Source organism: Paramormyrops kingsleyae, chromosome 11 (genome assembly GCF_048594095.1).
Source record: "Paramormyrops kingsleyae isolate MSU_618 chromosome 11, PKINGS_0.4, whole genome shotgun sequence".
Classification (NCBI taxonomy): Eukaryota; Metazoa; Chordata; class Actinopteri; order Osteoglossiformes; family Mormyridae; genus Paramormyrops; species Paramormyrops kingsleyae.
The window spans coordinates 28506065-28533027 of NC_132807.1; the positions used below are offsets into that span (position 1 = coordinate 28506065).

Consider the following 26963-nt stretch of genomic DNA (forward strand, 5'->3'; position numbering starts at 1 on the left):
GCTTCACAGCTGCAGGGTTGAGGATTGAGATCCCACCTCTGTGTGCATGTTGCCCTTCTGTTACACAGGTTTCCACAGGGAATTCTGGTTTCCTCTTGCAGGTAAAAGATATGCAATTAGGCCTCTCTAAATTGCCCATAGAGTGTGAGTGTGCACATGACCTGTGCAGGACTGGCCTGATCCTGTCCTGGCCGCAGAGGTGGGCAGTTCAAGCTCACAGATTAAAAATCCAGACCAAGATTTAGTTTTGACCAATCAGATGAACATAAAGAGCCATAGATGCCGAGAATTCAACTGGTTGATTGAAACAAAGCCTTGGTATGGATTTTACTGTTTGGACCTGAAATATCCATCTCTGCCTGGCAGTGCCCAGCGCTGCCTGGGATAAGCTCCAGGGCCTGTGCCCAAGGCTGCACAGAGATTTATTAAGAGGCAGGCGCTGAACCAGTAAAATTTGCCAATCTTGGTAAAATTCAGGACACAGAAGGGAGGAACTTTCCGTCGTGCCAAAGGGGCAAACGGTCAGGCGCCCCCCCCCCCCCCCTCTGCATAGCTCTGCCAATGATCCGGATTTGAATATGAAATTTTATCAATCTGCATTTACAAACTTGTTTTCATGTAAGTTCTCGGTAAATTGTTGCAACCTTTGCATGATTGTCTGTTATCAAAAGGGGCACTTAATTAAACTGATGGACCTGGACAGTGGGGTTCTCAGTACAATTTGCATGCTGGGGGGGGACAAAGGAGGTCCCCCTTGGTAAATTTTGCAGTTGGCCCCCTTTTCCACAAAGTCATATGCGATGCATCACATTTAAGCAGCGAATAGAAATCTTAAGTTTTTTTTGTGAGTGAATAGCTTTCAGAAGGAGGGTTAAGCTTCATTTACGCTGTAATCCAAACATTAAGCAAAGTAAATGGCACATACTCCGCAACACATTTCCTAATACTTGCTGCTTCCAACGTGATGCTTATTGCTGAAACAAGGCCAGCGTGACCCAAGCCCTTCAGGTGACAGTAACCTCCTTGGAAAGTGGGTCAGTCCAAAGCTGGCACGCGGTAAGTATAGTCGGAGCAAATTCAATAAAATTCACTGAACTTTGTCTTCTGCGGGGTGCAAGCTTACTCCTCAAGGCCTGGCCCACAGGCATCACCTTCACGGGATGTGACCAGCTGGCACAAAAGCATCGCGGGCGCCTTGCACATGTTGGAAGTGAGTGAGTAATCCCTGCAGGACCTGCCTGGGCAGTGAAGCCGTTTGGCCCAACTGTTAAAAAATATAGCTACCAAAACACATTAATAAAAGCAGAGCACTGAATGAACGATGTATTTCAGGCATGAGATAAGTTTTATGCCGTTTCATTTCCACAAATACATCGGAAAGGTTTACTCTGGATGTAGTTTTTGCTGAAGCAGAGAAATAAAGCTTATCTGTCATTTGTAAAATATACTATGTGTTTAGTGCAATGAGGGGGCTGCATGACAGGAATTGCAGGCTTGTAGTTCTAACTTAAATAGACCGTGTATAACCTAAAAACGAAGTTGCTAACTTTTTTTTTTTTACCCCCAGCGAACTAACTTGTATTTGTGAATGGCTTGCACTTCCCGTCGGTGCGAAATGAGTATAATTTGCTCAGTCTAAGATAGTGGCACCGTTTTCCGGGGCATAACCACAAGCTGTTGGTGTTGGATGGCCGCACTGGCACAGGCGAACCGGGTGAACCGAGACCGCCAAATGTCGGGCTTCGTATATGCGCGCTAGCCTAAGTAGGCAAGTCCGAGTCACGAAGGAACTGCGGAAATAATTAGATCCCTACTCTTCGCTTAAATGGAACGATGCCTTTTAGGGTCAGGAAGCAAAGCAGGTTGATAGTGCTTAACCTTTAACTCACACCTTTTCAAGACAAATCAGAGCACAGACTGACGCTTAACTCCTAGAAACATCTCGTAATTTTGTTGCATAAATCGTAACATGCACCTCAGGGGAAACGCGTAATATTTGTTTATTGTTCCTCATGTGGTTTGGGGAGAAATTTATATAATACAGTGTTTATCACCTCATTAAGATTATTGTTTTCTCTGTAACTACTGCTTATTCTAACCAATAGTAATTATAATAGTAAATAGTTTTTTTTCCCCATTATTGGGCATAAATGGTACAATTGAATATCATTCTTGAACTGTTAAATGCAACTCTTATATTTTACAACCATTATTTAAGTGATAAATAGTGGAGCCCTACAGGAATAGACGCGCATTTCGCATAATCTTACCCGAGTATGAAGTACATATTTTTGCCAATAGATGGAGCAACGACGTAAAATTTCTTGGATGAATACTTTTTTGTAGTTTTCGTTGGGTTACATCATATTTAACGCTTTATTTGATACTTAAAAGACAATTTATAAATGGTTGTAGACTAGGTGATAATCTTGCTTAAATAACAGCCCTCAGTCAGAAACGCCGATGTCGCAGCACTCCTTGAGCTTTAAGGACCTGACGGGCCACCGTCGGCGTAGTAAACATGGCGGACAGCGATACGGAGGATTTCGTGACTTATGGAACCCCTTTAGACCCAATCGAAGAAGGTAGCGCTATTTTAAAGTTCACTTTCTGACATTGAAGCTATATGTCGAGAAGCTTAATTATTGTTTTATTTGGCTTGCATTTTTGGACGGGCTTTCCTGACACGGGGTGTAGCACAAGGGAAGATATAGCAGCTAGCTCCCTGTTCGGGATGCAGCTATCAGAATGAACACTTTCCCTACGATAGCTAGGTTACACAGACTTAAAGATAAGAAAATAAAACTTGACCATAACTGATTGAAATTACTTGCTCACTGTTTTGGAATCCTAACCGTTCTAGGTATTGTTTTTTCATGCGTCCGAGTTAGCCTCTTTAACTGGCTAAATGTTTGCATGGTTTGCTGAAGTAGTTTACAGCTATAAGAGTTTCTGTAAGAATTTGAACAGTTTGGAAACAAACATCTTTTCCATCTCAGAGTGTTCACCCTGGTTATACCTGTGTTTTCATTCCCTCTGTAGATGAGCCACTTAAAAAGCCAGTACCTCTCCATGATCAGACAGTCAAAGATGAAAAGGGGCGATTCAAGAGATTCCATGGCGCTTTCACTGGGGGATTTTCAGCAGGTTATTTTAATACTGTGGGATCCAAAGAAGGTATGTGACGATCTTGTGAATTATCTCTTTAATAGCTCTAGGGAAATAATTTTGGGTGACCTTTGTTTAACGGTGGCTGTGTTGTGGTTTTCCAGGATGGGCACCCTCAACATTTGTATCATCTCGACAACAAAAAGCCGGGAAAGTTAATTCCAGGCCAGAGGATTTCATGGATGATGAGGTAATCGCTTTGATACAAGGTTATGAAGATACACGTGTCATCAGTCTTTGTTCATGTAGCACTGTTTTAACTGCATGGTTTATAAAATGTTTTACAGACTTTTGAAAGAAAAGAATTAAAATGAGCATAAGAAAAACAATAAGCTCAGAAAAAAATGGCATCAATTTCAAAATAATAATAATAATAATACTACTACCAAAAACGCAGGACTTTAATCACCCACGTTCTCGGTAGGGGACTCTAGCCTCTACCTCACTGGGGACTGTAGCCCCTGCCTCAGAGGAGACTCTAGCCTCTACCTCACTGGGGACTGTAGCCCCTGCCTCAGAGGAGACTGTAGCCTCTACCTCACTGGGGACTGTAGCCCCTGCATCAGAGGAGACTGTAGCCTCTACCTCACTGGGGACTGTAGCCCCTGCCTCAGAGGAGACTCTAGCCTCTACCTCACTGGGGACTGTAGCCCCTGCCTCAGAGGAGACTGTAGCCTCTGCCTCATTGGGGACTGTAGCCCCTGCATCAGAGGAGACTGTAGCCTCTACCTCACTGGGGACTGTAGCCCCTGCCTCAGAGGAGACTGTAGCCTCTACCTCACTGGGGACTGTAGCCCCTGCATCAGAGGAGACTGTAGCCTCTACCTCACTGGGGACTGTAGCCTCTACCTCACTGGGGACTGTAGCCCCTGCCTCAGAGGAGACTGTAGCCTCTACCTCACTGGGGACTGTAGCCCCTGCCTCAGAGGAGACTGTAGCCTCTACCTCACTGGGGACTGTAGCCCCTGCCTCAGAGGAGACTGTAGCCTCTACCTCACTGGGGACTGTAGCCCCTGCCTCAGAGGAGACTGTAGCCTCTACCTCACTGGGGACTGTAGCCCCTGCCTCAGAGGAGACTGTAGCCTCTACCTCACAGCCATGTTAGTTAACAAGGATAAACAAATTTGTGTTTGACTCATTGGTTGTGGGAGATGATGGTGTTATACCCATAATAGGTTGTATTCTATCCCCCATGCAATTGAGAAAAAGGAATCAACATACGTTTTATACATTTTCTGTGAGTTACGTCGCTGCACATGATCACCAGATGTTCCTTATTGTTGTTTCTTGTTGCTTGGCCTGCAGTCTTCCTTGGTCATTCACTCCCTATTTTCCCTTATCTTGTGCAAAGAGTTCTCCTGCTCTCATTATTTCTGACAACTTGCAGGCACTTACTCAGCGTAAAACGACATCTTCTTACAAGATATAATGTTATACAATCAATTTCTTCATCAATTTTATAACTAAATGATTCATTAGCACTGAGTCTAGGTATATTGCATATGCTCCCTAATCCAGCAAAGCAAGAGTTAATCTTACATTTCTTGTTCTGTTCTACACAGACTAGGGGCCGCATTCCCCTCCCAACAGGGAGGATAACTCAGGATCATGCTATAGCACACCAGGATACATTGTTCTCTTATCTGCAGCACATATGCAGCACAGTACATAGTCACATTCGCGGTGAACAAGGCCTAAGGCACTGACAGCAATCCCAGCAGCCCTCAGCTCTTTTTATTTCATAGGAGTGCCAGACTCATTTCAATTTTGCTTCCACTTCCGCATTGAAAGGGACATGACTGGAATCATTCTATGTGTTTATTGTGTTTTTTTTGTCTTTTTTAAGCATGAAAACAAAAATGACACTTCAGCGGTTTGTGAAGTATATGCTTCCTGTTTGTGCTGATGGCTTGTTTCTAGTTGCCCTGTATATGATCCTAACAATGTCTGCTGATTGAATAAATCTAAATGTATACTACTGTAACCTAGTTAACCACGGTGGCATAACATTAGTAGTTTCTGCAGTAATGCAAGGACAGTGAATGAGCCTGTGTTGGAATGAGGGGATTTTGGCATTACATGGAGTGAGAGAGCAGTAGAAGGGCAATAAGGGCTACAGACAATGTGCTGAATAAGCCTGACCTGTGACCCCATAGCCTGACTCTGCTCATCTTCACCTCAGTGGGGTTTATTTAGCATTGCATAGGCGGCCTTGCACAATTATTCCATTTTCTGAAGTGTTTACAGTCAGACCCCAATCAAATCAAACAAAATCCTTTCTAAAAGCAAAGTTGTGCATCTGGGAATCTGAATGAGCTAAACCTGACAGCACTTTTTACATTGAACTGTTTTTAATTCTCTACTTAATTGAAGTACCTTTTGAAGCTCTCGGTGAATCAGTGGTTTGCGGAAACCAGGCAAATATCCTGGGCTGTGGTCCATGTGTACGTTTTAATTAATATTCTTTAGATCTTCTTCCAATAACTTGTCTCATTCATAATTGATTGCCAGGACTTTAGTGAGCATGGAATAGCACCCAGAGAAATCACCACTACTGAAGACTTTACCTCAGGCCGTCAGGACACAATTAGGGACAAGGCCCGAGCTCTGAACTCTCTGGTTGCTCCCATTCCTGGAGACACTGTCTTGGAAGATCTCATTGCACCAGCCAGGTGAGATGTTCCATTATGCATTTTGCTTGAATTCAAAACCCCATTTCAGTTTGCATATGTGCATGCAGTATCACAGTTAACCTCCTGACCGTCTTTAATTAAATTTCTTTGTTTAATAATAGTTGATGGCTGGTCAGTATATGTGTAGTAAAGGTGCTGACCTGTTCTCCGTGTGGTCTTTGTCTGTCAGGACATCAGTGGGTGTCGAGATGCTGAAGAAAATGGGCTGGAAGGAGGGGCAAGGCATCGGACCGCGAGCAAAGCGGAAACCTCGAAAGCAGAACGTCGGTGGGTCACCGGCACCCTCCAGAAATTGCTGGATCCAAATGACCCACCTATAGCCTGTGTTATTCCCCACAGCGCACATGCTAATTTTGTCTGATTTTGCGTACCTCTGGGTTTTCACCTTTAATCAGCCTACAGCTACAGCTGTAGTAACACAGGTTCCGTTTCTCAGCAGAGGCCGGGACACGGATTTACTCCTGTGCTCTTCCACCGAACGGTTCAGAGGAATCAGAGGTAACCCTAACCTAGCAATCCTGTTTTAGCTTCCTGTTCTTATGGATGGATGGATGTCAGTAGAAGTGTAGCTTTATTTTTCCCCGTGGGAAAATTGTTACCTCATCTTGCTCTCCGTGAGATACGCAGACATTTATAGAGAAGTGTGGGGATCACAGCGGCCAGCCCTCATGCACTGGGGAAACTGGGAATAAGGGCCGTTCTCTGCACCCCAATGGTGGCATCGCTCTGCCAGCCAAGGGAAATGAATTTTGAGTCCTAACCTGCAGAGCCACGTATCGCCCATAAATGCCGATTCCACCTTATTTACATATTCACAAGGGCTAAAGGCTTTTAAGGCACCTGTCCAGCTCAGACACATGCAACACAATTTTATTAGTAGTATTATCATGCATACACTGTGAACAAAAAAATTAATTAATATTACTGTATATCACACTATTCATGATCCTGGCCAGGAGAAACAGCTGGAAGAGGCATGAATGTATGACCCAGTGCTTATGTGTTAAGTAAATACTTTTGTGTATGCCATGCGTATATTAAATCCTTTTGTCTTTGACAGGAAGAGGAGGATGAGTACACTCCTGAAAATGTGACCTTTGCCCCGAAAGATGTCATGCCCATTGACTTCACGCCTAAAGACGACCCCCATGGCCTGGGCTATCGGGGCCTCGACCCCCATCAAGCCCTGACAGGCTTACCAGGAATGGGGCACATTGACCTCTTCACCTTGGACTCTGACCGGACCAGTAACCTCCTGGGAACCGGTGGGCCGAAGCACCGGCGGAAGGGAGGCATATCAGGAGAGGTATGGCTGAAGACCCATCGCTGGAGCTTCTGGTGCATCAGTACTGCTCACTGACGTCGAGGTCGTGAAAGTAATCAGTTATTCGCTTTCAAAAGTACTTCTGTAATTCATGGAACTGCTTTATCATTAATGATGCCTGTGTCATTACTGAAGATTTTGTAAGCAAGCGGTTCCTTACGGTTCCCTGGTGGCTTAGAAGTCAGACTTAATGTAGCTTCCGGATGGAGTTCTGGGTGGAGCAGCCAGCAGGAGAACACAGTTAATGTGCTGTCACAGGCGATAGTCTCGCGGATGAGCCACTGTGTCGCTGTACTTAGCAGCCTAATGTGGGCTCTGTTCGTAGGCGTTTGGAGTGGGGGCGCTGGAAGATGCCGACGCTGACATCTATGACAGAGACGCACTTTCCAATTACGACTCGGTTCTGGGGGGAGAGGAGCCGGGCGACGGGCTCTTTGGCTGGACGGCTCCAGCGCAGTACAACAAGAAGACGAAAGGTGCCAGCTCTCAATCTCAGGCTCATCTTGACCCACAGCATCAGTCGCTGTGTGGATGGGTATCTGCTCTGAAGAATTCATCCTTTAGCTCCCGTGTGTCTCTAGTTTTGTTGCATCAAGCGCTGTTATATTTGGGAATCCTCTATCATCATGCACACAATCTGTTCCTTGTAGAACGCTTATGGGGAAACTTCAGTTTATTTATCAAATGTGCAACAATACAACAGACAGCAGTAGATGCAGGCAATATACGTGATGGTAATGCTTAATAGAAGTAATAAGATTTATAAAAGTATAAGTATAACTAACAGCCTGATCCGCTATTGAGAGGCCTCACTGCTTGCCGGAACCCACTGTCCGTGAGCTGACACGCCGATGCGGATTCCCTGATGGCAGGAGTTTGTCTGTGATGGTTGCAGTGTTTGACGGTGGACCTGGCTATCTTGAGGCTTTTAGTTGTAATATTATAATATACAGCTGGTTTCAGAACTCGTGCCTTTTTTCATATAGCACTCAAGATTTACCCTAAGGCACAAAACTCTCTCCATTTTTAATCCATGGATAGATAGTTCAGCATCTGGCCAGAGGGTGACAGCCGTCTGTCCGTGCAGATGTCCGCCTGCTTAAACAGTTCATTGTCCTGCACTTTGTGTGCTTTACTGCAAGGCTTTATTTTTTACAGCTAACAGTAATGACCAGTTTAACTTGTTGTGGAAGATTCTACTGAGATTGTTATGAGGGAGTGGGCATCGATGATGAAGTCCAGCAAATGTTAAAAAATATCTCAGCAGATGACAGAGAATGATATTTGAGAAATGACTCATTTTGACCAGGCTTCGCAAGCCAGTGCCTATGAGGAAGATTAGGTTCATCAGCCGACATGAACAGAATCTCTTTTTACTGCTAAAAATAATCAGGACCATGAGACGCGGTGGAAGAACGCATTGTGCATTTTGTATTACTGTAACACTGGTTCATTTTAGAAAATTAAGTAACATACGTGTGTGTGTATGTATGTATGTGTGTGTGTGTATGATTATATATAGCCATAACTCAAAATATACTGTAGCCAAATGCAACTTATCTACCAATAAAGTGTGTGAAATAAGTCGGTGTTGCCCTGAGTTGTCTCAACAGACACAAAGTACGACTGACAAACGCGATGTGATTAGAAAACTTGCTTAAAATGATTGATGTGTTAATTGTATCTTCTCTCCTGTTTTTCTGCTTGCTTACCAGGATCTAGCAGGGATGCGTCATACCTGGGCAAAATCCTGGAGGGCTTTACGTTGGCTTCCCAGGCCTCTGAGATTAAGACAGTAGGTGGCTCCTCCCATTCAATATAAATCGAGATTACCGTGTCGATATGATTGGTTGACCTCTCTGCACCTTCTAAACCCTCCCCAGATATTTCCTCCTCCAGAGCTTCCCCGGAACTACAGGCCAGTGCACTATTTTCGCCCAGTGGTGGATCTGGCCAGCACCAGCCCGATGGTAGCCCAGGTTCTCATGGAGTCAAAGGGCCACATGCCCCAGCAGACCCAGGAGAAAGGGCGGCACCAGCTGGATGCCTCACAGAGGAGAGACCTGCTGGGGGAGTCCTCTCTGACAGGTGCCAACACTCTCCTGCCTTTTTCGCTTGTAGGATTCATCCATGGCCATGCTGGGAATCATCACTCTCCCTCTTGCTCAGAAACGCGGTGGCAGTTATGTGTCTATAAGATTATACACCAGTACTGTTAGCATCAGTATTAAAGCAGAACTCCAACAATGTGAAGACGTCCCAATTCCCTCCACCTTTAACATTCCTTAGAAATATTCCAGGCAGGATGACATTGGAACACTGGCAGTCCGCTGGTCAAAACTGGTATTTTATTGACACCTTTACCAAAAAATTAAATATTATAATGTTATGAAAACCGAAATGTCAACATGAAAGATGGTGGTGTCCTCGTATGCTCTCTGCTCACTGAGAAGAGAAACAAGGATTCTGTTCATTCGCATCCAGGACCAACTGCCCCTCTGTCTCCTGTTGCCTGTGTTTGAAGGCTCTGCCTTAATGAGTCCCATAGAGGCCGCTGTGCCTGATCAGAACAAGCTCTGACTCTTGAACTCAGCTGTCAGCTGGATCAGCGAATCTCCTTGTAGCCGCCCTGAGCTTCAGATGCTGGGGGTGTCCTCGGGTCAGGTCACATGACATCGTCTCCGCAAGCGGGTCTCCCGGCATGTGTTGCATTGTCTTCTGATGATCACTAGGTTTCAAAACATTCATTTATACAAAAGAGATTTATCCCCTTGGGTTCTTGATCCTTTCTCATGAGTCCTTGCTGTTGTGAAACAGTGAATGTTTTCTGTTGTGTATCTGAGTCACCCTGCAGTCAGGACAAAGTGATAAAATTATAGAATTCACTGGAATTTCCCCTTAATTGAAATGTAGGTGAACTGGCCAGGAAGCGGAGCATGGAAATTCTGTTTTTTCCTGAGTTTATGCGATGTTTTGCCAGGCATATATGCTTTGGTGGACTCTGGGTTTCTTACAGTGACATTTAACCAAACCGTTAGCTTAGTGTGAGCTCTGAGCTGGCTGGCGACGTCAATGCCGCTCGTCCACATGGCCCATCCTTCTCTCGGGGCTCGGGAGTCAGGAATGAGGGTGATCTTTCTCCCCCCGCCGGGCACCTTCCATCCACGAGGGTCCTGCCAATTTGCACGCCAGCCTGGACCCCCGAGGCCCCTGTTGTGAAGCAGCCCTCCCTTCATGCCGCTCCTGCTTCTTCAACAGCAGCTACTGGGCCATGAATCAAGTCCCAGATGTCCGCTAGCTTCACAGCATGGACAAATATTTGTAATGGCAAATGGGGAACATGCAGTCCCAAATGTAATCTGAAGTATAGTGATGCTTTATTAATCCCCATGGGGAAATTTTTTCCCCCCCACTTACTTCATCTTGTTCTCTATGGGACACGCGGCCACATATACAGGTAAGCGTAAGCTTGCTGGTCACAGGCAAAGAGACTTGTTGAGACCGTCTGTTGTGGACCATCACCTTTGAAAGTTTCCCAGTTGAGGACCTGAATGAGTTACTAGATGGTTGACTGGTTTCTCTGACTGCTTTGCTCATTAAACAGGGTGATTAATATGATTTACTAAAGAAAAAATGTCCCCGCTGTATAAAACGGCAAACCATACAGGCATATTTTTTGCGTGGATAATAGGCTGGCGTAAACGCTCGTGTTGAGTATGAACCTGTTGTTTCAAGCTTCCTGTGGCACACAAAGAGAAAATGAAATAAAATGTTACACTCCCAGTTCAGTGGTGGAAATCTAAAGCTGTTCTTGCTAAGAGATAAACTCACTCTCCCCTGGAGAGGAGATGACAGCCCTCTCGAAGATCTGGCGCTGTCCATTAGATAACACAAGGGATGTTCTAATCTTATCTCATAGCCACTCTCCTTGGCAGCGTAGCTGTAGGGACACGAGGCCATTTGAGCCTACAGCCCCCTTCACATCTCTGATAAAATGACAAATGAGTTTTACTTGAGTTTTTAGAAACGTCAAAGCGTCACGTGCCGCGTGATGTAACAGAGTGACATCATCACAGTCAGCAGTGCAGTGGGTGGGGAGGAAGGCTTCTGCTTGAGTGACCAACCAGGGAAAATGGGAAGTTTTTGAAGTTGCTCTGGATCAAAGCTGCTGTGTGTCATTCTCCACACTGACTGCTGCAGTGAAGTGCAGTAAAAGTCCTCAGTCCGACAGTTTCGGGACCACGGTACTGCCACGTAGTTCAGTGTAATTCCGCAATAATTCTGTATTTATCACACATCTTACATGTACTTGAATCCTTTTATAAACGCACATTAATGATGTTGGATATTTGATACAGCACGAGGTCAAGGTGAATGATGGTAGGGCAAAGACTACTAAAGCCTGCCATTCCATAGGCATACACACGAGTGGACATGTATGTTGCACAATGCTTTTCTTTGTTATTTTTAGGTATTTTAGTGTAAATCTTTAATAGGCTGCTGCTATTATTATAAATTTTAAATTTTTCTACTTGCATTGTGATGGGTGTGCACTTCTCCGGGGTTGTTCACTGCCTTGTGCCTGTGTCTTCCAGGATAGACTCCAGATCCGCATGACTGCATAGAACAGGCGGGGATGGATGGATGGATGGATAGAAGGAATTTCTGTACTGATATTTTAGAAATTTGTTGGATAATTGGCGATACAAACAGCTTTTCCTGTATCTCTGGTGTCCCGGTCTGTAGGTCCAGCCTCAGTGTTTGACCTGCTGGATAATAAGGACAAGGAGCGACTGGAAGGCATCCGGCGGCTGGCTGGGGTCGGCGCATCGGGGGCCATGACAGAGGAGCGCCGGGCGGCCGTTGTGGCAGCTGGGGTGGCCGCCGCCGCCGCCAAGGCGTCCCAGAGCGCCCTCTCCAGCCTCCCCCAGACGCCCGGCTCCGAGGAGGTGCTCAGTGCCTGGCGTAGCCCCACGGCCGACACCTCCCGCTCCTTCAGACCCTTCGAGAAGAATCCGCCGAAGCAGGCGCGCTACGACCAATACATCAGCAAGCTGAAACAGGGTCACAAAGGTGCTTAATCTGTGCGTGACGCACAGCGGAAACGCTGCCAGGGAGCTTTCTGTCTGAGTAATTACTGCAATTAATCAGTTAATAAATGTTAAGGCAAAAAGGCTCAGGCTGGCTTGCCCAGCAGCTGTTGCTTACTGCCGATCCTGAGGGCTGAGGTCGGCGAGAAGCTGAGGTGTTCCAGCACATGAGAGCTGTAGCGTTTTTGCACTGGTTTCTAAAAGCCAGCTGACACCGAGGGCTAACAAGTCACAGCGCCCCTGTTTCCTGGTTTGGTCCAGATGCCTTGGAGTCCAGCCTGGACGGCAGCATGACGGAATGGGAGCGAGGCCGTGAGAGGGACGAGTTCGTGAGGGCCGCCATGCTCTACAAGCCCAGCAGCTCCAGCCTGTCCTCCAGGTTCACCAGGGCCAAGCACGAGGACAACGAGGACATGGTGGAGGTGGCCCAGGAGCAGGAGGTAGGGCCACAACCCCCCAGCCCATGCAGGAAAGGTCACTTTCTGGGCAGCCTTGACTATAGCTCTCTCTCTCTCTCTCTCTCTCTCCCCTCTGCTGCTCATCTCATCCCAGGGCGATGTGAATGACAAGCAGTCAGCGGTCAAAATGAAAATGTTCGGAAAGCTGACAAGGGACACCTTTGAGTGGCATCCCGACAAGCTACTCTGCAAGAGATTCAACATTCCTGACCCCTACCCGGGGTACGCACCATGGGCGCCCCCGTGGGCCTCGCCGGTAGCTATGGCGACATTGAAGGCAGTGCACAAGAGCTTGTCCTTTCTGTTCGACCCCCAGGTCTGGCTTAGTGGGATTACCCAAGGTCAAGAAGGACAAGTATTCTGTGTTCAACTTCCTGACCCTGACAGACAGCAGACCGGAGTCCGGGGGGCCAATGGGGGCCCAGAGTCAGCCTGACTCGTCACCTTTAGCCGGTATGTCCCTCCCCCAGGCAGACTTAAATACACCAGCTTTAACTCACTCTTTCTTACCTTCTGCCTTAAGTCCATTTCATTGATGATTTCAGGAGGCTCATGAGTGTTTTACTTACACAAAAATGTTCTGAGGGCAGAAGGAAAAATGATCAGAGAGAGAATCCGATTGTAGAAGAGGTGGGTTCAAGCAACTAGAGGAGGTGGGACCAACCAATCAGATGTCTTGGTCCCGCCTTCAGTCTTCAGTCTGATTGGTTATCTCTCTGACCCAATCATTTTTCCTTCTGCCTGCTGAAATCATCGACGTAACGGGTAAGAAAGAGAAGTTAAACTCCCGTGAGCTTTCAGCAAGCAGATTTTCAACAGGCCTTTATGACGTCATGCATTTAACAGCATAGGGTGTGTCGTTCCCCCCCCCCACGTTTGAATAACACACATTTCCCTTGTATCTGAGCATTGGACACTTCCCTGTCTTCGCACTTGTCTTGTTAGGCCCACCAAAGAGGGCGGAGCCAGGAAAGAAGTCCAGGTGGGACATGTCGGAACGTGCGGGCCAGCCGAAGGACGCCCTCAGCGAGTTCCTCAGCGAGGCACGCAGTGAGGCTTCCACATCACAGCAGCCCGCCAGCAGCCAGCCAGCCCCCGCCCCCTCCCTGACCCCAGAGCCCCCAGCACTGTCCCAGGTGCTGCGCTGATCCGCCTCACACACACTTCACATTGTGCCCAGCGCTCCGACATCCTGCACTCCGTAACCCTGATGAGATTATCATCTAGAAAGTACTACCCTGATCCTGGAGTGCTGGTATTCATCAGGTTTTCTGTCCTACCTGCTGAGTTTCTATCTGCCTGAGATCAGATGCGGTTCATCAGACACCAGGTAGGATGGAAAACCTGCTGGGTATCGGCACTCCGGGATCAGGACTGCCTGCCCTTTCTATAGTGTAATAAAATTTACAGTCACTAAACTTTTTAAAGCTGCAGAAATATTTGAACACATCATTCAGTCATGTGCAATATCTGAAAGGATAAATCTTAATTCCTTAATATAAAAATACCAATAATGTACTTAAATTTCATTTTATAGAACTTAAAAGCAATAGTGAACCATTTAATCTGAAATGTGTTGTCCTTAATTCTTTATCTTTAATATTACTATTATAAAACACACTTCAGTGTCCCAGGTAATGTGTAGTAGTTGTTTTGATATTTTAAATGGTGAGATTGTCTTGAAAGGTAGATGCAGCAGGTGTGTAGATGCAGCAGGTGTGTAGATGCAGCAGATGTTCTCTGTCTCAGTTGCCACCGGAAACACAGCAGCTCCAAGAGGAGGAAGAGGAGAGCAGGCCTCCCATGGACCTCTTCAAAGCCATTTTCGCCAGCTCATCAGATGAGAAGTCTTCATCATCGTCAGAAGACAACAGTGAGGAAGAGGATGATGAAGATGGCCACCGGCAGATGGAGCTTCAGCCACCTGGGCCACTCAACACTGGAATGGACCCATCAGCACTACCAGTCCCAAGTTCAGCTGCTCCAGGTGCTGCTCCAGGTGCTGCTCCAGGTGCTGCTCCAGGTGCTGCTCCAGGTGCTGCTCCAGGTGCTGCTCCAGGTGCTGCCCCAGGTGAAACTGCTATAGATGGCAGCCCCCCCCCCCCATGCACAGTAAAATGTAGCTGCAGCCTCAAGGCTAATGGCTGTGCCTGTTGTTAAAATGGACATTTTTGCTGGTTTGCTTGGTCTTTCAGAAGCAAAACCTCCCCCAGAACAGCCCAAGCTGCCCGCTGCCCCTTCTAAGGAACAGAGACAGGAAGAGGAAGAGTTTGGACCAAAGCTGCCGCCCCCAACATCTTCATGTCAGTTGTGTTTATCAACAAAACCTTGACATTCATGAGCCAGTAAACAGTTCAGTCCACACATTCCTGATTAATTGCATCCCCTTCTGTAGCCTGATCAGATGAGTACTGAAGATCAGCTAATGACAAATGATGGTGAAGAAAATTTAATAAAGTAAATCTTCAGATTCAGTATTATAGCTTCGAGCCCAGTTCTGTTCTCAAAGGTGTCAAAGGCCGTAACGCATCCAGTATTTATATTTTGATGAACCGTGTATCTCTTGTTTCAATTTCATAAAAGGAATCGCATTTTAATCTCACAGGGCCGCAGCTCCCAGCATCATCATCTGTGCCCCAGGGCGACGCCCACAAGAAGAAATGCAAGGAGAAGCATAAAAGCAAGAAGGAGGCCAAGAAGAAGGTAGACTGCAAACCGGACAGCTGACCGCCCCCCCCCCCCCCCCAACCACAGCCCCCTCTGCTGCCTTCCGGGGTCCGGCTGCTGTAACGATCCCCCCCCTTATCTACTCTCTCCTCTGGTTTTCAGCACAAGAAGAAGCACAAGAAGCACAAGGGCAAGAAGGAGAAGAAGAAGGAGAAGAAGAAGAAGCCGATCCCCGAGGAGTCTGACAGCACCTCCGATGGCTCTGCGGACAGTGACAGTGACGCAGATGACCTCCCTGGAAGCATCTCCACAGAACAGCTGTTGACAAGGTGAGCTTAAGCCCGCCCCCCATCACGTTCTCTTTTCTTATTCATGTCCTAGTTCTCCAAACAGCTCAGCTTCAATCGGCATGACTATAGTAACAAGAGTAACGTATTGACATGGCTGTTTCCCTCTTATGCAGGCTGAAGAGTCTCCGTGGGAAAAAATATGAGTGACCCTGCAGTAAGCGTCCAAAGAGAGCCCGTGTCCTCTATGAGGACAGTGACCCGCGCTGGTTGCTATGGCACACTGTGCTAAATGTAGCGTCTGGATCACCCCCGATGCGGCCTGCTTTGAGAGCGGCCTGCTTTGAGAGCGGCCTGCTTCCTGTATGTGGGGGAGCTGCGCTGCTGGCTGACTTTGCCAGCCTATTAAAGGGCCGCTGACCCTTCTGGAAGATTTTTTTGGTTGGTTGATTTATTTGATTTAAATGTGATTGCAAACTGGCATCTGAAGAAACAAAACTTTTATTAAATAAAATACTCCTTGTATTTTGAAAATATTTCTAATTGCTTTATTGTTTCTCTAAATTACATGTACTTTGTGGTTTTGTATGAGTGGGTATGCCTTGCAGTAGACCATCATGCACAGCAGGAGCTAAGCTAGAATCTTACATCCGGGACACATTTGAACAATTTTTTGGGGCTTGTTCAGATTCCTAGTGAGGCCTCTGATCTGAGATTTTAAGTTATGTAACTTCATTACTGGGTAAATGCTTTATTGTTCAAAGATAAGTTATGGAGACTCATCTTTTCTCTTGGTACATCGGCATTAAGCTGCATGTATTTTTTTTAGAGTGAATAAGACGTATATTATACTTTGTTCTTTTCTCATTCTTGGTAGCAATCATTTATGATTCTGGTTTCTGTTTAATACTAGATATTATACAGGGAAGATACTGTAAATAGCTGAAGTGCATGAGAAGGCAATAATCCACTTATGGCAAATGGTAACAAAGTCCGATGATTAATCACCCTAGAAATGAGAAACGCTGAAGGGGACCGCCTTTCGGTTGGAGTGTTCGATCTGCTACTAATTACCCGGACGGCAATTTCACACACAAAAATCTGTGTTAAAGCAGCAATCCTCTGCATTTAGACGACAATGTTGGTGTGAACAAGCCAAGCAAGGCGACTGTGAGGGAACATCGGTACAAGCGATTGTGTGAAAGTGAAGACACATTTAGCTGTCTTCCAAAATAACAATTCAAACAGATGGGTTACACATTAATATGTCTCAGGTTTCCTAATTGTTTTAGCGTCTTGTTAGATAAGCTTTAGTCTAGCATCCAAAGAAAAGTGCACGTGGATTTTTGCCAGGACTCCATTGTCAGTTGCCAAAATTCTTTTTTGAGTTTGTAATCTTTCACCCCTGAGTTTGTTGAAAGCTTGTTTGTGCTTTATTAATAGTTTGTTAAAACCTTGTTAAAAGAACCTTGGATCATGTTTTAATATACAGCTTGGCAAAGTAATATTCCTCCTCTTTTTCCTGCTGATTCCCATCGTAGTGTTTAGGGGCCATGCTGATGCAATCAGCCAACGCTGCTTCTGTTTCGGATGCACTAGGATGTGTTCAAGTTCCCACGATAATACAATGCGCTGGGTATTCCTGACAGGCCACCAGAACCGAACACTCATAATGTAACTGCACATTTCGCAGTGTTTCTCCTGTTTAGTGTTTGATATCAAAAAAATACTATCTGTATTAAGACACAGACCACAGCTTATTGATTACATTTCTGTGGAGGATTCTGAGCTCATTTTTACCGGCAATCGTGGCTGATATCTGCCTGCGTTAAGAGCAGTGCAGTTCGTCTATTTCCAAGATAAAAGTGTGGTTCCTGAACCTTCAGGTAATGAGTAGATCAGGCAAGGCCCACTTTTCCACCATTAATTGCCTTATGAATAAGTCAGATGGCTTGAAAATGTGTCGACTCTGGTTGGATCATGTGACTTCTGTGTTTAAGGCAGAAAAGTATTGTCCTTGCATACTTAATACAGCTTAATTGTTTTTAAACAACCAATAATGGGAAAAAAAATCTACACATCATCACCCAACAGGTGCAGGAAGGAAGACGATATTAGGGGATTATTTCTGTGTAAGCAACTTGAGTTCCATAAAATAGATTAACATCGATGTTAGTAGTTTTAGCACGTCTGTGCTGCGATGGCAGACTTTCGTATTCAAATCTAATATGCAGCAAATTAAGAAAACAGCTTTCTCTTCCAAAAGCTAGAAATATCTGGTATTATGAAAGCTAGTTCCTGCAAGGCTGTGTTCTCTGCAGTCAATGTCTGTTGCCAGGCAACCTGGTAACAAAGGCTGTCCCTAGATAGAGGGACAATGGCTTTCATAGAATCAAAACTATAAGGTTACCCGAAAGCATTTGGCACTTGAAGGATCATCGAAAATATGTTATCTTCAACTCCGCTAGGAAAACATTTGCTTAAACACGGGCAGTCTTCCAAAAGATCAGCGATATAGCTTTAGGTTTTTTGCTAAATGGTTATACGGCAGTTCATCACTGTCAAGCAACGCACATTTTGGAGTAGACTTCTGCTATTTGATGCTGGGACTATATTTGTTAGATATGTATAGATATTTTACCACTGAAAACATGTAACTATGCAAACATTGTGACATATAAAGTTATTTTCTCATGGGATATTCATTGTATCCTGGGACAAAACCCTGATTGCATGGGACACTGAAAGCAGCAAAATTCTCATGAGTCATTTTCAGTTTCCTTTGTAATATTGTAACATTTCAGCTTCCAGCAAAAGAACTGCAGAACCAGATTAAATTCCTGGCTCGCTGTGTGTGTCGCCTGCTTTTATTCCAAGCTGTTCCTCTGGTTTAATTGGTCCAATTTGTAGTTAATTATGCAGATCATTTATACAACAGATTTCCCCTGGAATACTGTAATAAAACTGCTATTTCCTGAGAGTGCTGCAAAACAGTCATAGGCTTCCAGTGTACTTCATGTATCAAAATTATCTAACGAGCTAATTAAATAACTTATGGAGCGATGTTGTCTCCTTGGAAGCTAATACTCACACTTCAGAACTGAAGACTGGAGGTTCTTCTGAGTATTTCAGTCCCAGTGGCAGGAGGTCCTTTAGTGTCTTGTGCTGCTGGGACAGTCAGGTTCTGGATGTGTGTTTTGCTGCAGTGTCCAGCAGCCCAAGGTGGCTCACTCACCTCCTGCAGCATCTCATTGAGGGGGGAGCTGGCAGCGTCGTCCACCAACACTGAGAATGCCATCTACCTCACCTGTACTGACACAGCACAAACAGCTCATCACATTCAGGGTAGGATGCAAAGACATTCAACTTACAGGAAAAAGATGCAGTGTGAGGTACACATTTATCATTGTAAACTACATATTTTTTCTAATAACTAGAGATGGTTGTCATGAACGATTAGTATCAGTGTTATTATTGTTATCGTCTGTACTTTTGTACAATGTATTACAATGTTGCAAAGTATTACAATACCAATTATTGTCTTGCAGTTTTTATTGTTTACTACTGTTTCCTATATTCTTGTATCCTATATTGTGTATTCTGTACATTGTATTGCTTCTTTTGTTTTTATTTGTTGTCTGTTTTTATGATTAATCCCTGCAGCTTTCATCTGGTACCAGTATTCCAGGGAAATTACCCACTGTTCTCATAGTTTTTTTGTAGGATTACAATAAATGAAAATAAATCTTTCGTAAAAATTGAGTGAATATCCTTTAAAATTATATTGATTGATCCATGTAATTATTTCATTACTTTCACCAAAATTAACTCCAAATGCGTACTTTCATGATCACAATTAAACAAACAGTACTTGTGGGTTGTGTGATGTCAAAAAATATTATGTGGTATATTTATTCCACCAGATATTTGACGCTATTATTTAATGATATTTTAAAATGAATACAAAAGTGCAATGCAATTTAAATGTAAAATAAAATGCTTTACACAAACCTTAAAAACAGTAGAAGGGTTCAATGTGGGAGATAAATATCTCATTGATGGTTGTGCCGCAGACCATTACAATCTGATTATCACGAGATGCTAGTCTGATCCCCAAAGTGAGTGTGTTTGCAACATTAAAGCCATTTGTCAAAAAACTTTGCCATCTATATTGCATTGTTGTAAGTGTGATGTTAATCTTCCATAAAATTTTAATACCGTCATTTTATTCTATTTTGTCATGCCACGTGTCCTGTTATTTTATTGTACGGTCGGTATTCCTGCAATAGATTGTTTTTTTATCACAGAGTTCCGCAACCCAATTGAATAAGCAGTTGTTGAAAATGGAGTGATAGATGGATACTACTATGGCACAAGAATTATTTAATAGAAAGTTGTAGCAAGTGTATCTTTCCATGCCAGGTTTTCAGTTATATAACAGAGCTGTCTCACCAGAATGTCCGTGCGAGCCGAGATCAAGTGCAATCTTATGAAAATTACTGCTCACATGTTACTGAAAATATTCAACTGCTACTGAACCATTATGGAAAACCCCTCTATTGTCATGAGAAAAGACCAGAGGAAAACGCAGCTGGGTGTCTGCTTTTCTGATCTCATTCCTTTTTTAAGCACTGAAGCAGCGTGTCACAGATTTGGTATCCTGTTAATCTGCTTGTTATGAATTCTCCCTCCATTGGTTTTATAAGCCCTGTAAAGAGAAACCGGAGGGATCCGGTGACGTTCTAAAGGCCTGGTCTACATTCAGTGCATTTATGGTTCCCTGGGGTTTAATCTGGATCCAGGCAGCACAGGCAGACTGAAGGATCGCAGCAGGAGAGCCTGATCTTTGACCAAGGGGGCTTGGCCTCCCATGGTTTTCAGGGATTTGAGCTACGTCCTATGGTCCAGCACCAATGGATCACACATGTTTTGGAGAGTATAACACAGACGTCCCCTTTAAATGGGATTTCTGCCTTTGATGGGAGATTACCTAGAACGTCAGCCACAGCTACCCACTGCAGCTTTGTACCGCGCTCTATATCTGTCCCAGTGTCAGGAACATTTCATCCATGATCTTATTCTACAGGAGCACAGCATCATGGAATCTCTCACTACCTGCATTACCATTTAGGGCAGTGTTTCCCAACCCGGTCCTGTGGGACCCACAGCCGGTTCATGTTTTTGCTCCCTCTGAGCCCCCTGCCAGACAGTCCACATATTTTGCTCCCTCCCAGCTCCCTACCTGAGCAAAAACATGAACTGTCTTTGGGTGCCTGAGGACCGGATTGGGAAACACCGATTTAGCGTATCATCACATTACAAAAATCTGTGGGGTAATTCAGTGGGTAAAACAAAATTCAACCAAAGCTGTAACAAAACATTGATAAATATGATCAAATAAATAGGAACAGAGCAAAAATATATCCTAACCATGGCCTGGGATTCTGGCTGGGATTCTTTACTCGTGGTTTCTGTGGCATGGGGGCTGAAGATCAGTTGGCATGACGATGTGGAATCACCGTAAGCCAGGCACACACACTTGCCATCTCACCATTTCACAACCATCAGTCGTCTGATGACTGGGTCTGTCCTTCTGCTTTCAGCACACAGCGCCAACTGTTGCTTCACCGAAAATGGGCAGTTCTTGTGCACAGCATCATGGCACCAGTCCCTCCCCAGCTTTGAGATGTGCAGACACACATGGTGGCCTGGCCCTCAGCAGTGGCAGTAGCAACACAGTGGGCTTCTTTGTATCTTCTGTTGACAGAAAAAAACCGTCACATCCCTCACATCTCAGCACTGAGAACCTAACTCCCATTTCCCATGTACAGGCATACAGCTATTAGCTGAATTTGTTTGCAGATTTCAATGCCTGCAATTTTACTTAAAGTTAGATTTCATAGTTAACTTTTAATGACCGGTGCTCTCTGTTCTCTTTATGTGTGTCAGTGACTAATCTTAGTCATCTTTAAATGTCACACTTGCAGTAAAATTGGCATTTTTCTCTCCTGTTATGGTGTCTGAAATAGATGATGAGGTAGACAGTGTCAGATTTGTATATCATTTTGCCTTGAGGAGTATTTAACAAGTTCAAAATATGTTGTTCTAATAAGTATTAAATACACTAGAGGGGCACCCTTCTGGATATGCCTAAACAAAGACAAGAACAGATCATTCTTATTCAGTATGTTTAAGGAAAATTAAATCAATAAAATAAAGAATAGTGCAAGCCTCCACGTGCACGTATTTAGCTATGTATTTAGTATTTAATAGATTACAGACGCTGCTCTACTTACCAACTTTCAGACATACGAACGAAGAGAACTGCAAGTCCAAATTGTGCTCATTGGGCTCCCGTTTCCTGGCCGCAACATCAATTTTTTTTTTTGTGCGCCAATTCCGCCTACTAAGACTTCTGTCCGCTACTCCCACCGCGCAGCAGCGTAGCGTGCGTACTCCCAGCATCCTAGCTCTTAGTACTTGCGTATACCCTTAAAATGATGCTGAATAACGACTTACGAACATTACAAGTTACGAACGGCCTTTCGGAACGTATCTCGTGCGTAAGTAGAGGAGCGTCTGTATCGTTAAATAGTGTATGATATGGTATAATAGGGTATTCTCAATATCCATTAAACCAGCGTTTCTCAACCTTTTTTATCCAAAGACCTTCCATGGCCAGGAAAACATGTTTGCCCCCTCCCCACACATAGGTTATTATCAGGGATTGACATAACTGGTACGCAAGTACGCATTCGCCTTTAAAAACGATACATACGACAATCGATTGTTTGTACTTATTTTATGTGCATTTGCGCTGCTATGACAAGAAAATACCTATGCTAAGTAGAGTTAGCAAATAAAGATTAAAATGCATTATAATTTGTTTTCATGTCAGCGCAAATGCACATAGATAGATAGATAGTTAGATAGATAGATAGATAGATAGATAGATAGATAGATAGATAGATCTGTATTGCCATTTGCACAGGTACAGGTCAGTACAAGTACACTGGAATTCTTGTGCGTATCAACCCAGAGTCATTTTTATAAAATAGAGGGACAGAGGAGAAGAGTCAGTTTTTTAAACATAAAATAACATAATATTAAAAATATAAATAATAAAAGCAGCAAACACACTAATTGCAGGACGGAGTAAGTGCATACACACTGTGTACAGATGCAGATACAGGATACAGATTGCATGGCCTGGGTACATGAGTGAATTATTTCACAAAAAGTGGAACATTGCACATATGTTTGTGCTATTGCACTGAAAGAATTATTTGACTACCTAAGAGGAAGACAGAATGAGTCTGGGTTGTAGTGCTCTGATGTGTCTGGTTGCCTCTTTGGAGTGCTAAGTGTCCAGGTAATGTCCACGGGGGAAGTGGGGGCTGCTGTATCTCTTACCCACTTTAATATCTTTAGCCATCAGTCTAACTGTGGCTGGGAAAAACCTGTTGTAGAATCGTGCTTTGTAGGTATATAAAATAAGTAAACATTTACACTGTTACCACAATCGTTTGTCGCACCTATCACTTTTAAAGGTGAATGCGTACTTGCGTACCAGCTATGTCCGTCCCTCGTTATGATATTGTTTCTCAGGTATGTGTTCTGCAATCCTGACAACAATTGTTAATGTTTATTAATATACAAATATTTTACTTTGATTTCCACCAAACAATGTAATTTCTTTAGAACATGACTCAAACAAAGTTTCACTCCACTACCTCCAACAAAACATTTTTTTTCAGTTTATGACATTGTTCTCAAAACAGAAGGTGAATGTTATGTTTGGCAAATGACTCCAACTTCAGAAGCCTGCCAACCATTTAGTTTGTGCTTAATAACTGAAATGACCCTCATGTAAGGTATTAGCTTTCAACAAAATCAAACAAATATTGCAAATAAGGTTTTTTTTTAGAATAGAATAGAATAAACCTTTTTAACAATGTATTCAAACAAAATGAACCACGTAATGTTTCCTGCCCTCTACCAGCTTCTCTGTGAAAGGCCACTAACCGACTTTAGCTGTGAAGGATTGTGTGTAACACCCACAACCAAAGCTTTCACACTGTTTACAACCAGGAAAAAATACTGTTAGTTTCAATTAAAAAATCTTTAATACAGCACTAATTTTAACACATAATAAACATATAATGATATAAATGGGATTGTATCATCCTGTGTCTCAATATATTGGTTTCATTTTTCTATGGTTTTGTAGTAAACAGCCTCAGTCCTCACTCAGGCACCCAAGTGCATCTCATTAAATCACATACTCAAACATGTTGCATTTAACAGATCATTTGTGGCATACACACACTAGTTAGTAATAATTTAATAAAGTGCAGAGGCAGAATATTCAGGTGTAGAAAATATAAATCCAAACCAAGTTTTTGTTTCAAGAAACCAGGTGACTATAAAGAGTCACAGTTACAGGGAACTCAACTGGTTGGCTTAAACAAAACCTTGGTCTGGATTTTCTGGACCTGAACCATCCACCTCTGGTAAAGTGCAGAGGTATGTGTAAAATGTGGACCTTCATTTTGCTTTAACCACAGAAATATGCAGGCTGTTGTGAAGGAGAGGTGTCTGGATGATAAGGTTGGTCCTGTTGTTCCTCTACGCTGTTACTGATCTCCTTGGTTACCAACAGCAACTAGCAAACCTTGTTCATATTCCCTTTTGCTAGCCTCTATTCTAGTGTCTGGTGCCTTTGACCAAGTTTCTACTCTGTAGAAATCTGGTGTGGTAACCGACCCTGTAAGGTAAGGTAGCTCATCCTGGTTCACACGCCAGCCAGCTCCCCTTATGCTGCATCGTGTGTCTTCCTTGATACTGCTATAGAACAAAGCGGGTCACCATCATGATGATGAATTTTCCCATAGGAAATTGCTCTCATGTTTTGCATGCATTTGATGACTTGCCCTGTGTGTGACCCCCCCCTCCAGGGACATAAGGACTGGGTGATGGATGTGGCAATTGATGCCCGCAAAAAGTGGGTTTCTTCAGCCTCCAAGGTAGATCCTGTGAGCCTCATTTATCGTCAAGACATCTTCATAGGTTTGGCCTTGACCTAAAGGGCTAATGAATTTCTAGAGATATCTTAAAAGAGGAGATAGAAGAGAGAAAGAAAGATTGGGGGAACAATGTAGCCCACAGTTTAACATGTTCTCAGATTTTTTTGTTTCAAAAATGTCATAATCGATAGCTTATTAAAAATTAGTATGTGACTAAAATGTTTAGCATTCTTTAATGTAGAAAATCAAATTTTATTTTCTGGTAAGAAAATGTTTTTTACTGCAAATACATAACAGCACTTACTTTTGAATAGCATGACTGAATTTATAAACAGATATTTCTAGGACGCGATGTTACGGCTGTGAAACACTGAAGATTCAGAGGATTGTCCTGATACTTGGCTATCCGGAGGTGTCCGGAGTATTGGATGCCGAGTAGGATAATGAAGTATACCGCTGTAACTGAGACGCTGAGGTAAAACGAAGACTGCCCAGACCTAAGAAGAGCGTTTGTACGCGCTGTATTTCGTGTCCTAGGGGCGAAGTTTCATGCAGTGTGAGGATTGTGGTAGGACTTATGTGACCCACCTGGAGAACTCAACACCAAATGTGTTTTCTGCTGACACAATGACAAGGCGTCCTCCAGATGTCATCCGCCAGGATCACATTGTCTTAGATTATTGCGTGCATGAATAGTAATGAAGTTTAATAAACGAGCGTGGAAACTTATTCAATATTATTTTCATTCTGTACAACAATGGAAGCGACTACGAGATCGGGAAGTTGACAGTGACTGGCGAAACAAGCAGTTTCAAGCAAATTAGTTACAATATTACCAACACTGAGATAATCGCAATATTTGGGGCGACTATAGAAAATATTTAATTTTTCAATATACGTTAGATGTTGTATTTGCTTGTCATAAAAAGCGTTTTTTTGCGCACTCTTACGCAGCGGCGCCGTGGCTTAGTTGGTTAAAGCGCCTGTCTAGTAAACAGGAGATCCTGGGTTCGAATCCCAGCGGTGCCTTTTTCTCATTTCCATTCTTTAATTTGATGTATAATTTCTTGTTACGTATTTTATTGCAGGTATTGATACAAATGAGTATCAAAAACAACGAGCAAGGTATATATAAACGGGGAAAAAGTAATTCGGTCAAACGTACTATAGCATATTACTAGAGTTGGTTATATATATTGATTTTAGTTGAATTGCTATAAACTGTACTTTTCATTTCCCATAGTTTCATTATCTAATCATTTAACGAAGTTGTAGGCTTCAATAGAAATAGCAGTTAAGCATGCCAGAGATTATTGAGATTAATGCTGAACGTGAGATTGGCGGTCGTGTACATTTTCACCACATGTAATTTTGGATAGGCCCACCTTCTAGATAATTTAATACTGACTTTGCAGTATTATATATATATATATGTGTGTGTGTGTGTGTGTACATTTTGTTTCTGCACTGGCAGTTTTATGCAAAGTAGCTTAAAAATTTATGGATTTGTACAGTTGGATATTTTTACTGGAGCAAATCATGGTAAATGACTCTCAGGGGTACAACAGCACGACTCCTCCTGGGACCTGAACCAGCAAAATAGGTGCAGATAAAAGTTGTGAGCCTTCTGTGCTTCTGGCCTGAAATAATTAAACACTAAGAGGCGCAGAAGGGTAAAACGGGCCATCCCTCCTTAACCTCTTTTGGTCCTGTGCTTGCTGCTTCTGTAACCACTAAGGACTTCATCAGCGATTTGTGAGCTCAGACTCGGTGCGATCACTGCAAAGTCAAACGAGACTCTGCAGCGAGCTCTAGAGGTCAGGGGGCCTATGAGGTAGATGAGGGTTAGTAATGCCCTATCTGTACTAATTACACGATGCCTGATTAGGGCTATGACTGGATGATTATTACTCTGAGCACGCTCAGAAGGTACAGACGGCTGGGTGACTCAGAAGTGATCTTTGGATTATAACCGCAGATGGTTCTTCATCACAGACCGCAGTGTTTCTCTTCTGTGTTTTTCTCAAGTATTCATATTTAAAATCAGATATCAGAAGCTTTCGATACAACCTTATCCACACCTCATAGGTTACTGAACAAATACTGATGTTTTTCTTTTTAGTCTGTAAAGGGTTTAGTAGTACCCATAAGCCCTGGATCTTTCCGGTGAAGTGTAGCAAAGCCAGCAGACCTCACTGAACGGTAGCCAGTCCTGCCCACCATCCATGTCAGTAACCATCCTGTCTCCAC

General features: G+C 43.8%; 1 protein-coding gene and 1 non-coding gene across 7 annotated transcripts; both read left to right on the plus strand.

Annotated features, from left to right (window-relative positions):
• Positions 1-2388: 2388 nt before the first annotated feature.
• Positions 2389-16221, plus strand: gpatch1 (G patch domain containing 1). Of its 6 annotated transcripts, none has more exons than XM_023790421.2 (20): positions 2389-2585; positions 3043-3177; positions 3273-3358; positions 5680-5840; positions 6031-6128; positions 6298-6359; positions 6922-7167; positions 7511-7661; positions 8901-8980; positions 9069-9273; positions 11932-12258; positions 12537-12715; positions 12828-12955; positions 13050-13186; positions 13679-13869; positions 14483-14792; positions 14929-15036; positions 15339-15436; positions 15563-15729; positions 15864-16221. In XM_023790421.2, the coding sequence occupies exons 1-20, from the start codon at positions 2522-2524 to the stop codon at positions 15895-15897; spliced, it is 2967 nt and encodes a 988-aa protein (XP_023646189.2). In that variant the 5' UTR covers positions 2389-2521; the 3' UTR covers positions 15898-16221. The 6 variants fall into 6 exon arrangements, with proteins under 6 accessions (XP_023646189.2, XP_023646192.2, XP_023646194.2 ...); XM_023790424.2 differs by having other exon boundaries at positions 14483-14780; XM_023790426.2 differs by having other exon boundaries at positions 14483-14756.
• A 9447-nt stretch (positions 16222-25668) lies between these two features.
• On the plus strand, positions 25669-25742 carry trnat-agu (transfer RNA threonine (anticodon AGU)). The gene has a single exon. It is a non-coding gene; the product is annotated as a tRNA-Thr (tRNA).
• The last annotated feature ends 1221 nt before the right edge of the window (positions 25743-26963 follow it).